Genomic DNA, 14,143 nt, shown 5'->3' with positions numbered 1-14,143 from the left:
GGCGAGAACTATGGAGGCCTGGTCCACGGGGAGGAGAGACACCCAGAAAATGTTTAGGGGGGGGGCTCACGCCGTGGACGACGGGGCAGCAGGAGGCCGCGATAGAGCGGTTAGTAGAGGAGGCCGCCAGGTTACGGGGGCCACTGGTCACAAAAGGGGAGGAAAGTGTAGAGGCACGGCGAGAGGTACTGGGGTGTGTTACCAATCCGGTCCGGCCCGTTCCTGATCCCCGCGTAGGGCCAGTGGTGTGTGTCCCCAGTACGGTCCGGCCTGTTCCTGTCCCTCGCACCGAGCCTGTGGTGCGCGTCGCCAGCCCGGTTCGGCCCGTCCCTGCTCCCCGCACCAAGCCAATGGTGCGCGTCGTCAGCCCGGTGCGGCCTGTTCCTGCTCCCCGCACCAAACCAGTGGTGCGCTTCGTCAGCCCGGTTCGGCCCGTCCCTGCTCCCCGCACCAAGCCAATGGTGCGCGTCGTCAGCCCGGTCCGGCCCGTCCCTGCTCCCCGCACCAAGCCTGTGGTGCGCGTCGTCAGTCCGGCACAGCCCGTGCCTGTTCCACCGGTGCCTGGTCCGGCACCGGTCAGCTGCTCCACTCCGGAGCTAGAGCAATCCGCTCCACCAGTGTTCAGTCCAGCTCCGGCCAGCAGGGCCAGACCGGACCAGGGGCGCTTTGGGGGGTTGGTTGGAGGGTGGGGGTCAAGCCCGGAGCCGGAACCGCCTCCGAGGAGGAATGCCCACCCGGCCCTCCCCTGTTCGGTTTATGTTTGGCGCGGTCGCAGTCCGCGCCTTTGGGGGGGGGGGGTACTGTCACGCCTTGGCTCTGGGACTCTGTTATGTTGAGGCAGGGTGTGTTGTTTCTTTGTGTTTTGTGTGCTAGGGTGATAGTCTAGTTTTGTATTTCTATGTTGGCCAGGGTGGCTCCCAATCAGAGACGGCTGTAGCTCGTTATCTCTGATTGGGAGCCATACTTAGGTAGCCGTTAGGCATTCATTTGGTGTGGTTTCTTGTTCCGTGTTGGTTTGTGTATGTAACCAGGGACGTCACATTATCGTTTTGTTGTTTTGTTCGTGTGATCATTATTTAAATAAAATATGTTCGCATTCCACGCTGCGCCTTGGTCCTCTCTTCCCGACGATCGTGACAAAGGCAAAGGGTGGCTACTTTGAAGAATCTAAAATCTAAAATATATTTTGATTTGTTTAACACTTTTTTGGTTACTACATGATTCCATGTGTGCTATTTCATAGTTTTGATGTCTTCACTATTATTATACAATTTAGAAAATAGTAAAAATAAAGAAAAACCCTTGAATGAGTTGGTGTGTCCAAACTTTTGTGTATCTGCACAGCTTAAATGACCTCCAGTACCTGGCTACGCAATGCAGCTCACTCTACCAAGTTTCTTTACAAATATTTGAAAAGCAGGGGTGGCAGGGGTGGCAGGGGTGGCCAACTCTGGTATTTGAGAGCCACATGTTGAGAAGAATTTTGTAAAAGCCATATTAATGTAGTTGAGGTGTTTCATGACTGTATGTTCGAGTGAGTGTTACTGCTTTGTCTGGATGGCTGCTGTCTTGTTTGGGGTTGTCAGAGTTTGGGGGACTGGTGGTGGGTGGTTTGTGGTGAGTGGGCTGTTGGGATGGCAGAATGTTAGATGGAGCGTGTGCCCCCGGCCAGTGAGCAGTCAATTACTGTGTGAGGATGTCTCCAGACAGCTGGGAGGCCGCGGGGCAGGCCATGGGTGCTCCTCTTATAACCTTGCTGTCCGTTGTCTGTAAATCTGATCTGACTGCACTCTGCTCCGAGCCCTGGGCCCACGTTTGAAAGCACAGCCAGCACGCCCCAGACAGACAGACAGCCAGCAGGCTCCGGACAGACAGACAGACAGACACACGCACAAACACACACAAACATACAGGTAAATATATTTCTAGAAGGTCATTACCTGATTGTTAATAACCAAGGAAGGGATATCTCTGTGAGGTATTTTAATTTCAGGGTTTTTAAATGTTCACTTTAATGTGCACTGTACGTCATAACCATCCTAAGTGAGACATACTGCACATCCTCTCTTACATTGTCTCAGATTTTGATGCGTTTTTATGACATGCCACTGATTGACTGTAATGATGGTAAATCAATTAACAGGAAAATTTGCAGTATGAGAATATAATTCTAAGCCACGCTGCAAATTGAACATTCTAATTGACATGTTGATTAATTAATTAGTTCAGACAAATTTACACAAATTAGTTTAGAAGGATCTGTCAATCACAAGACAGACAGGCAGCCGTGTTTTTGACTGTCATCTAATTACAATACAGGTTGGAAGCCACTGTTCGCCAAGATTCTGAGATAACACAACTTTTTAGAAAAGTTTAAATCAGATAAATCCTTGTAGATTACCTGACAGACACAGTGGCAGACTCATCTCAGTCAGTTAATATATTTACAGAAAATAGCCCCCCAAAGCCAATCACTTACACAGATACAGAAACACACACACACACAGGTGTAGAGACTGTGCCTTTGGTGTCAGCACTGGCTGGGTGTCTACATGGTTGGTATTAACTGTGAAGCTGCCTTCAGATGCAGACAGGACATAGAGCAATCAGCCTCCCAATTATCCTATGCCTCTCAGAGCTACAGCACACCAGCTCAGATGGAAAACCTCTGGGTTACTCCTCACTAGAGACTCATGAATACATTTATACCTATGGATTATTTACCAGATTGTATTCCCCCTTTTCTCTGTTTTTCATAGCATGTCATTATTTTCTCTCCTGCACATGAGCAGTGTTTCTTGCTTGAGTGAGTTCAAGTATCAGTAATCATGATTAAACTCCAGCTTAAACAGCTTGGCCTCAAAGACTAGACGTAACATAGTGAATGTAAATCTGTGACACTGAAATTAGTATGATATGTTATGTTTGGTATGGTTACACAAGGAGGGAGGTTGGTCGGGTGGGAATACATTTTACATTTACGTCATTTAGCAGACGCTCTTATCCAGAGCGACTTACAGTTAGTGAGTGCATACATTATTTTTTATTTTTTAATACTAGCCCCCCGTGGGAATCGAACCCACAACCCTGGCGTTGCAAACGCCATGCTCTACCAACTGAGCTACATATAACGCGAATGTCTTTCAACTCTTCTCTTATATTTTCAACCCTCCTCTTATATCTGGAGTCTCAACAGTCCACCATGTTTGGGATATTGTGTTAGGGGTTAGTGGCATTTCTTACTCAGCATGCTGAAAGAATATATAACCCTCTCACCACAGATTCGGATAGATCAGTATGGGAATAATGGTGAAAAGGACATCTCTGTAAATTAACGTGTATGGTATTCACTCACTAGGGGAAAAACGAGAGGCTATGGATATTACTAGATTAGATTACTATTTCCATAATGTTCTCCCATGCAACAAGAATAAATTACTCAAAGAAAATACAACCACACATGGAATGCAATTTAGCTTGAATATATTATAAATAAAAAATAATCAGGCACACAAATACAATCATTCACAATGTAAAAATAAAACAAAAACCCAGGGTATAGAGTGCACTCTTAAAACTCAGTCACTTGCGTTAGCGCGCGTTGGAGCTCAATGAAGGTATGACGAATTCAGCATATTAATGAGAAACCCAATGTTGTTCACGGCACCGTAGCAAACCCCCTGAAGCAATAATTCCAAAGAAAATGCCTATATGTAATCCATGCCGTGTATGCAACAGAAGAGATGTCCAGCATCATGAAAGAAGTCCTCACTCGTCTCGGAACAAAGCTGCTCCTGATCGGATAAGCTAGTTTACGTTGGCTAAATTCCCTACACAGCTGCTGGCAAATTCAATCAAATTCGATATAGAGATATTTATCTAGACTTTCTGTACACTTGTAACAGGTAAGTAAAATTAAGCAACAGTCTCTTTGCTAAATGCAATTCATAATCAGGCCATTCTAGTTCACATCAACGCAAAAGGTCAAAAATAATGAAGTGGATGGCAGATTAAAGAATTCAACCAAATTAATGAATTCAACCAAACAGTGACTCTTAAATGATTGACATGTAGTTTCTTTGAAATGTGCACATAAAAGTAACATAATTGTTTGTTTCAATGCAAAACAAAATAGGCTTAACACAAAAGGCTGTAATAAAACAGAGTTTTCTAATACATGGTTTTAATAGGGTATTACACAGATAAATTAGAAAACAACTCGTCTGGACGGCCTTTTCTATGAAGGTATCATTTGTTTGTCCTCTGAATGTAGACTCCATCAGATAGGAGTTTCAGAAGGGAAACCCATCCTTCCATGTGTTGGCCCTGCTGTGCAGTGCTGAATGTGGCAGGTTTGATAGCTTTTTCCTCTTTGATAGCTTTTTCCACGTTTCCATCCACAGTTTTTATGCGTGTAAAGTCATAACATATTTTTAAAAATTGCGAGAACTGTGATGGAAACAGGAGGTTTTGGTAAATTCAACATAGTGGGATATTTTTGTGTCTGTAAAATTAATTATGCGAAAAATGGCAGTCTAAATGCCTTTATGCTAAATATTGATATAATAACCATCATATCGAAGTAAACATGGATTCACGCGATGACATGGTGTGTGGTCCTCCCACTACGACTCGGGAAACCATACAGTTTATTAGGCTCCAGGTGAAATAAGTTATGATGAACTTCACAGGGTGGTAAAAGTGCAAGGTGATGAGCTTGACGCTCCTTTCCAATAGATGTCATGGGTCCTATTCTGGTGACATGATGATCGATGCTTGCCTGCCGTTGGATAAATACAAATATTCTCGCTCTTATCCATAATAATCTCATTATGTATTGTAGATTAATTTACCCGCAGAGCCTACCCGCACTGTATCTGTGAGCTGTTGGCTAGAGTGCACGTGCCAAGACCAGAGTAGGAACATTTTCTATTTAATGCAACAGTTTTTGTGACAAAACTATCGATAGAGTTGAAAATGCGATGAAAACACATTGCATTTACGTCATTTAGCAGACGCTCTTATCCAGAGCGACTTACAGTTAGTGAATACATTTTTTTTTTTTTATACTGGCCCCCCGTGGGAATCGAACCCACAACCCTGGCGTTGCAAACGCCATGCTCTATCAACTGAGCTACATCCCTGCCGGCCATTCCCTCCCCTACCCTGGACGAATTGTGCGCCGCGTCTCCCGGTCGCGGCCGGCTAGTGGCACAGTTAGCACTGCGATGCGGCGCCTTAGACCACTGCGCCACTCAGAACATTAGATTTGTATTCGGTACATGAAAACTTAAGTGAAAAAGTAGATTTTGTGTGCACTACGTCATCACACACTGATTTTTATCTGCAACAAGTCAGGTTGGTGGAAACACACCACTGGAATTAAAATGTGCACATTTTCTTTATGCAGATTTTTGAATATTTGCATGTAAATCTGGCCAATTGGATGGAAACCTAATGTGGGGACCTGTTGCAGATCCAATCATTGAGCGCAAGCCCAGTTTTTGTGTGTGTAGCACAACATTATTTCTTATGCTTACCCCTTACCGTTCTCTGTTTGGCTTGTCTCTGTCTCTCTGAGGAGCTTTTGACTTTCCTCACATTAACCACTACTGATAAGCGGCTTCATCATTTTTCTTCCAGAGGGAGCATGTGCATAAATTAATTAAATAAGTGGGATTAGTGTTGGCTTGAAGGGTCCACCGAACAAATAGAGAATTATTTGTTACACTCAGTGAAGGTCTCTGCTAAGCTATTAAGCTCAGAGAGAGAGAGATAGAGAGAGAGAGATAGAGAGAGAGAGATAGAGAGAGAGAGATAGAGAGAGAGAGATAGAGAGAGAGAGAGAGATAGAGAGAGAGAGAGAGAGAGAGAGAGAGAGAGAGAGAGAGAGAGAGAGAGAGAGAGAGAGAGAGAGAGAGAGAGAGAGGAGTGCTCTGACCTACTCCACTCACACACAGTTCCTTAAAAAAAAACTAAGACTAAGTGACATCCTTTAGCAGGTTCATGTATCCATGGCAATGTGGAGTGTTGTCCAATCTACTGCTGGTATTGTGTGGTGGGGAAATGCAGAATTTCCTGCTTTGCCTATCGGCTTTATCCCATTGGTGAAGGGTGGAATTCTTCATTTGTGTCCTGGAAAGCAACAGACAGTTCTTACGGTCTATGGCGTATCTCTGGCCAGAACCTTCAAGAAGAAGTCATTACAATTTTCCTGGTTAACATAACTATCTTTTTTCTGCTAATCAAAGCTTTTAACGCTGCACAGTGACTCCATTCAGCTGAATGTTTTTGTTTTTTCTCCATTTAAGCGATGTCACAGATTTTCTGACCCTTCTAATGAAATACTGTATGTGGAATTAGACAGTTGACGCTCTGAATGAATTGGTCAGTTTTATGCAATGTGCCCTTTTTTTATTCAACATTTGAAATGCAGGCTTTTTAACTTAAGAATTGCTAAATCCAGTAATCAATTTTCATTGCCTCATCTCTGTGTTTTAGAATTTGAGACGAGATGAAGCTTTTACAAGCAGGCTGCATTGAAGGTGATCAGTGGTGCCTCCATCTGTCACTACCAACAGCCCTTGAGTAACAGACAGTACACGATCCCGCTGGTGGCTGAACCATGGATGAAGGGGCCACAGGTCACCAGTGGCACCCCCCTACAGATCCCACCACAGCCTGTACCCAAGAACAGGCACCCCATTTTGATGGACACCATCCAACCCTTACTGAGGGAGAAAGTTATCAGTAAGGAGAGCCACCCCCAGCCCTAGCCTGACTCCCCCAGACCTGTGGCTCTCCGGGTCCAGGCCAGAGCTTCTGGAGCCTGCATGTGAGAGTGGCCATGCTTCTGTTGACTGTGGCTGAAGCTCTGATACTGCTCCTGCTCTACAGAATCCTTCAGCTGAAGCACAGACTGAGGCTGACCCAGGCCCGACACGCACTGGAGTACTACAGTTCCTACAACGTCGCCACCTACACCATCAAGGACCCCAGCATGCCCCAGATACTGCCCACGAATGGAGATGCTACCGAGGTCACCCCTGTGGCCAGCCCCTATTGCTGTCGACCTTCTACCACCTCCACCATTCTCCCCACCACCCACTCTACCCCTCCCTCCACCCCCCATCCTCCCTCCAACCCCTCGGCTGCCTACCCCTCCTCTACTGCCTCCACCCCTCCTCCCGCTCTCTCCCTCTACCCCTGCTCATCATCCACACCACCTCACACAGCCCTCACCTGTCGTGGGGCGCCAGCTCGGATGCAGAGGTGTACTCTTGGATCAGAGCCTTCAGACCATCAAGGCTGTCCAGCCTCATCCACTAACATGTCATTGTTTGAACATTCCTCTCTCTGTCATCTTCTCTTGTTATTCCATATTAAGAGCATTCCACTTTATGGCTGCTTCTATCGCTTCTGTGAGAATTCTATGACCTTTTGAATGTTCTTAAAGACAGATTTGTGTGGGTGTTCTCCCTTGTGATGAGTCCTTTGAGGATCATGAAAAGGGATTCTGGTGAGTTCCCTGCTCTATTATCCACTCATTGTCGAGAGCCTTTGATATTTAGTGTAGTTGAATTGCAGTTGTCCATTTGATGGTTAAAATTTAGAATTAAAAATGGTTGCCCTAATCTTTTTATTTTTGTTTTAAATTATATTATAGTCTAAAACCATGTTGATTATGTTGTTTGTCTTAAGACATATCCCATTTCTCCCACAATCCCGATAACTGACCTCACTGTTTCCCTTTGATGGGCGGGAGGCTTTTCCTCTGGTGCTTTTCCATCACTGTATCTCTCCATATCTCGATCATTCCCTATGTTTCCTCTCTCTCCATGCATCATACTTACTGTACAGCCCCTGTAATGTGTGCCAGGAAAACATTCCCCACACCATTACACCATCGCCACCAGCCTGTACCGTTGACACCAGGCAGGATGGGGCCATGGACTCATGCTACTTACGTCATATCCTGAATCTGCCATCAGCATGATGCAACAGGAACCGGGTTTTGTCAGACCAGGCAAACTTTTTCACTCCTCAATTGTCCGGTGTTGGTGATCATGTGCCCACTGGAGCCCCTTCTTCTTGTTTTTAGCTGATAGGAGTGAAACCTGGTGTGGTCATCTGCTGCAATAGCCCATCCGTGACAAGGACCGACGTGTTGTGCATTCCGAGATGCCTTCTGCACACCACTGTTGTACTGCGCCGTTATTTGCCTGTTTGTGGCCCACCTGTTAGCTTGCACGATTCTTATCATTTTCCTTCGACCTCTCATCAATGAGCTGTTTTCGCCCACAGGACTGCCGCTGACTGGATGTTTTTTGTTTGTCTCACCATTCTCGGTGAACCCTAGACACTGTTGTGCGTGAAAAGCGCAGTAGGCCAGCCGTTTCTGAAATAATGGAACCGGTGCATCTGGCACCGATGATCATAACACACACAAAGTTGCTTAGGTCACTCGTTTTGCCCATTCTAACGTTCAATCGAACAGTAACTGAATGCCTCAATGCCTGTCTGCGTGCTTTATATATAGCAAGCCACGGCCACGTGACTCACTGTCTGTAGGAGCAAACCATTTTCATGAACGGGGTGGTGTAGATAATAAACTGCCCAGTGTAAGTATTGATATTAGTTGGCAGGGGTCTTTACTTCACCATTCTTGTGTTTTGATGTATTTCTAATACCTAATATCTGTTTGACCAGAAATCAAAGCCTTTGCTTATTCAACATTTGTTGGATGGAAAATGGATGAAAATGTTTATATGCCTTAATAAAAATATATATTTTTAAATACTCAGCTTTCATTTGACACCGAATTTGATATGCTCCTATGAACTTCACATGTTGGTGCTTATGGGTCCTTTCACATGGAAATTACCCTAAACAGGATATCTTACCAATATAATAAATGTTTTTTTCTGTCAAGTAGGAATTGTCACTTTATAAGTAAAATGTACATAGATTAGATCTGTTCATCGCCTTCTATAGAGGCTTTATGACCTTGTTGACAGACTTACTGGTTCTTACAAAAAAACTTTTGTAAGTTTCCACCTTGCCCGAAGTCTGCTTCGAAGATTTATTCACCGTCAATAATTAATAACATTGTATTTCCCCAACAGGTCCTTCATGTATAATTGAAGAATAGGTTGAGAATTCATGAGGGATGTTGGTGGGTTGGTATTTGTTTAATGCAGTAGAAGCACCAGACGAAACCTAAGATCTCATTTGATCCAATCTTGTGGGTGACTGTTTATCCCTGGCAATCTCTAACTTTGTTTGCAGGACTATCTGTCTCCATGCTGAAAGCTTGTTAATGCACTCCACACATGGACATCATTATAACCAGTCAATGGGATCTGTGTGGAATGGGATTGATAGGCCTATTTAACAGAATCTGGGCAGTGGCCACAGTTACCAACATACCAGATGAGTTAGGAGGGAGGCCTGCTGATGTTACATTGTGGCCGTTTATGCTCTCTGAACGGGTTTAGTTTGGAAATGTCCTTGAGCATAGTATTGTGTGAACGTCTGTGTCACGGTTTCAGGCGAGGCTGCTCCTCCTCCTTGTTCGGGTAGGCTTCGGCGGTCGTCGTCTCCGGAGTACTAGCTGCCACTGTTCTTTGTTTTCGATGTTTGATTGGTTTGGTCTGTTTAGTACACCTGTTCATGTTTAGTGTTGATTATGTGTCCTATAAGTTCTTGTTGTTTCCGTCTTGTGTTGTGTGTAATTGTTTTTCCTGTCTGTTGGTGTTCTTCTGTTGTTTGGACAGACGCTAGTTATTACCGTCGCACTTTTGTTCGTGCGTAGTCGGTTTTTGTATATTACGCACTGTTGCGTATTGTTCGCCTCCGGGTTAGTTTGACCCGTTTATTTTGTGCTTTTCCAGTAAAGTCAAGTTTGACTGAGCTCCTGTGTCCTGCACTTGATTCCACACCACATTCGCATCAGAACCCTTGACAGAATTACACACACCATCTATGGAATCAGCAGGAGCGACAGCAGCGCCTGAGTCGTTGGAGGAGCGCGTCCGCAGCCAGGATGATCAGATCCAGCGAATGGGGACCGCTCTGCAGGACGTCATCAACACCTTGCACCGATGGGAGTCCAGAGGGTTACCCACACCTCCACCTACCTCACCACCACCATCGGTCAGTCCGGCCGTCCAAGTTCCGGAACCCAGTGGGATTCGGCTCTCGCTCCCGAGGGCGTATGACGGCACAGCTGCCGGGTGTCAGGGGTTCCTCCTGCAGGTGGAACTCTACCTGGCCACTGTACACCCAGTGCCCTCGGGACACGAGAGCGTTTCCGCCCTCATCTCCTGTCTCACCGGCAAGGCGTTGGAATGGGCCAACGCTGAATGGAGGAGGATAGACGCCACCACCATCTCCTATGCGGAGTTCTCCCGTCGCTTCAGGGCCGTGTTCGACCATCCACCTGAGGGGAAAGCGGCGGGGGAGCGTCTATTCTACCTCCGACAGGGGAGGAGGAGTGCCCAGGAGTTCGCACTGGAGTTCCGGACTCTAGCGGCAGATGCAGGGTGGAATGAACGGGCCCTCATCGATCATTTTCGATGTAGTTTACGGGAGGACGTCCAACGTGAGTTGGCTTGCAGGGACACCACCCTTACGTTCGACCAGCTGGTCGACATGTCCATCCGTCTGGACACCCTGCTGGCCACCCGTGGACGTTCCGAGTGGGGTCCGTCCATTCCATCCTCCAGCACCTCCGAGCCGAGCCCTATGGAGCTCGGAGGTGCTGGCGCTAGAGAGAGGAAGAGAAGGAGCCCGAGGGAGGCTGTCCCCTGCACCACTTGTGGCCGTGGAGGGCACACTGCGGCCAGGTGCTGGGGAGGGTCTCCATTGGGAGGGGACAACAGGCCACGCACTGGGGAGCCATTCCAGGTGAGTAGACGCCCCACTTACCCAGAGCTTTCTGTTGTACATTTTTGTATACCTGTACGTTTTCCACAGGTTGCACCTCATTCCCAGCATAAGGCGCTAGTAGATTCAGGCGCAGCTGGGAATTTTGTTGATCGGAAATTTTGTTTAGATTTAGGGATTCCCCTCCTTCCGGTTGACGCTCCATTTCCCGTTCATGCATTAGATAGCCGCCCGTTGGGTTCGGGGTTGATTAGGGAGGTCACAGCACCACTTAAGATGTGTACGCAGGGGGGTCATGAGGAGAATATTCAGCTATATCTGATCGACTCTCCTGCGTACCCGGTGGTGCTGGGAATTCCCTGGTTAAGTACCCATAACCCTTCCATTTCGTGGCAACAGAGGGCTCTCAAGGAGTGGTCTGCTCAGTGTGAGGGGCGATGTCTGGGTGTTTCCGTGGGGGCGACCACGGTGGAAAGTCCAAACCAAGTGCCCGCAATGCACATTCCCCCTGAATATGGGGATTTGGCACTTGTGTTCAGTAAATCGAGGGCGACGCAGTTGCCTCCTCACAGACAGGGGGATTGTGCGATAGACCTCCAGGCAGGAGCGGCGATCCCGCGGAGCCACGTGTATCCGTTGTCTCAAGAGGAGAAAAAGGCTATGGAGACTTACATAGCTGAATCTTTGAGACAAGGATACATACGGCCCTCCACTTCCCCTGCGTCCTCGAGCTTCTTTTTTGTGAAGAAAAAGGATGGAGGGTTGCGCCCGTGCATTGATTACCGTGGTCTCAATCAGATTACTGTGAAATACAGTTATCCACTCCCTCTGATTGCGACTATGACGGAGTCATTGCACGGAGCACGTTTCTTCACAAAACTGGATCTCAGGAGCGCATATAACTTGGTGCGCATTAGGGAGGGCGATTAATGGAAAACAGCCTTTAGTACCACCTCGGGTCATTACGAGTATCTCGTCATGCCATACGGGTTGATGAACGCTCCTTCGGTCTTCCAATCCTTCGTGGATGAGATCTTCCGGGACATGCAGGGGCAAGGTGTGGTCGTGTACATTGATGACATTCTGGTGTACTCTCCTACCCGAGCCGAGCATGTAGCCCTGGTGCGTCGAATGTTGAGGAGGCTGTTGGAGCACGACCTGTATGTCAAGGCAGAGAAATGTCTGTTTTTCCAGGAGTCGGTCTCCTTTTTGGGTTATCGGTTGTCCGCGTCAGGGGTGAAGATGGAGGTGGACCGTGTGTCAGCCGTGCGTAATTGGCAAACCCCAACCACTGTTAAAGAGGTGCAGCAGTTCTTGGGCTTTGCGAATTACTACCGGAGGTTTATCCGGGGTTTTGGACAGGTGGCAGCTCCCATCACGTCTCTTCTGAAAGGGGGTCCGGTGCGCTTGCAGTGGTCAGCTGAGGCGGACAGGGCTTTTGGGAAACTGAAGGGCCTGTTTACTTCGGCTCCGGTGCTGGCGCATCCGGATCCCGCCTTACCATTTCAGGTAGAGGTGGACGCGTCTGAGGCCGGTATAGGGGCCGTTCTATCTCAACGGTCCGGCACGCCACCTAAACTCCGCCCCTGTGCTTTTTACTCTAAAAAGCTCAGCCCGGCGGAGCGAAATTATGACGTAGGGGACAGGGAGCTGTTAGCCGTGGGACAGGCCCTAAAGGTGTGGAGGCATTGGCTTGAGGGGGCTCAACACCCTTTCCTCATTTTGACTGACCATCGGAACCTGGAGTACATCCGGGCAGCTAGGAGACTGAACCCTCGCCAGGCTCGGTGGAACATGTTTCTAGCCAGGTTCGTATTTAAAATCACGTACATCCCTGGGTCCCAGAACGGTAAGGCAGACGCCCTGTCCCGGCGGTATGATACAGAGGAGAGGTCCGTTGAGCCCACTTCCATACTACCGGAGTCTTGTCTCGTGGCACCGGTTGTGTGGGAGGTCGATTCGGAAATTGAGCGGGCGTTGCGTACCGACCCTAGCCCTCCACAGTGTCCTGTGGGTCGGACGTACGTTCCACTCGAGGTTCGGGATCAACTCATTTATTGGGCTCACACGTCACCCTCCTCTGGACATCCTGGTATTGGCCGGACAGTGCACTGTCTTAGTGCTAAGTACTGGTGGCCCACGTTAGCCAGGGATGTGAGGGTTTATGTCTCCTCCTGCTCGGTGTGCACCCAGTGTAAGGCGCCTAGACATCTGCCTAGGGGTAAGTTACAACCCCTGCCCGTTCCACAACGACCATGGTCTCACCTCTCGGTGGACTTCATCACTGACCTTCCCCCCTCGCAGGGGAATACCACTATACTGGTCGTTGTGGACCGGTTCTCTAAGGCCTGTCGTTTGCTCCCTATGCCGGGCCTTCCTACTGCCCTACAGACCGCCGAAGCGCTATTCACCCACGTTTTCCGGCACTACGGGGTACCCGAGGATATTGTGTCTGATCGAGGTCCCCAGTTCACCTCCAGAGTCTGGAGAGCATTTATGGAGCATTTGGGGGTCTCGGTGAGCCTTACCTCGGGGTACCATCCTGAGAGTAATGGGCAGGTGGAACGCGTGAACCAGGATGTGGGTAGGTTTCTTAGATCATACTGCCGGGGCCGGCCGGAGGAGTGGGCACGGTATGTTCCTTGGGCAGAAATGGCCCAGAATTCCCTACGCCACTCCTCAACTAACCTAACCCCTTTCCAATGTGTGTTAGGTTACCAGCCGGTTCTGGCACCATGGCAGCAGAGCCAGATCGAGGCTCCTGCGGTGGATGAGTGGGTGCGGCGCTTGGAGGAGACGTGGAATGCTGCACACGTCCATCTGCAGCGGGCCATCCGTCGTCAAAAGGCGAGCGCCGATCTCCACCGCAGTGAGGGGCCGGTGTACGCACCTGGTGATCGAGTCTGGCTCTCTACCAGAAACCTGCCCCTCCGCCTGCCCTGCCGGAAGCTGGGTCGGCGGTTTGTGGGGCCGTTTAAAGTCCTGAGAAGATTGAACGAGGTGTGTTACAGATTACAACTGCCTATTGAGTATAAGAATATTAACCCCTCGTTCCATGTGTCTCTTCTCAGGCCGGTAGTAGCTGGTCCACTCCAGGAAGATGAGATCAGAGAGACTCCTCCGCCCCCATTAGACATCGAGGGGACACCGGCGTACACCGTGCGGTCCATCTTGGATTCGAGACGTCAGATGGGGGGTCTCCAATATCTTGTGGAGTGGGAGGGGTACGGCCCGGAGGAGCGGTGCTGGGTGCCGA

General features: G+C 48.3%; 1 protein-coding gene across 1 annotated transcript in view; it reads right to left on the bottom strand.

Moving 5' to 3' along the window:
* Positions 1 to 6,849, bottom strand: part of LOC311127466 (uncharacterized protein) — a gene marked incomplete at its 5' end in the record, with an annotated part of 10,920 nt that extends 4,071 nt beyond the window's left edge. Inside the window, one exon of the mRNA XM_084159299.1 lies at positions 6,793 to 6,849. Within this exon, the coding sequence (XP_084015425.1) occupies positions 6,793 to 6,849 (57 nt within the window). The remainder of the gene's footprint in view (positions 1 to 6,792) is intronic.
* Positions 6,850 to 14,143: the final 7,294 nt, after the last annotated feature.

This window comes from Coregonus lavaretus, assembly GCF_964263955.1.
Source record: "Coregonus lavaretus genome assembly, chromosome: 4".
Lineage (NCBI taxonomy): Eukaryota > Metazoa > Chordata > Actinopteri > Salmoniformes > Salmonidae > Coregonus > Coregonus lavaretus.
The sequence above is the reverse complement of the archived record's forward strand: the minus strand, read 5'-3'. Positions and strand labels throughout refer to the sequence as shown.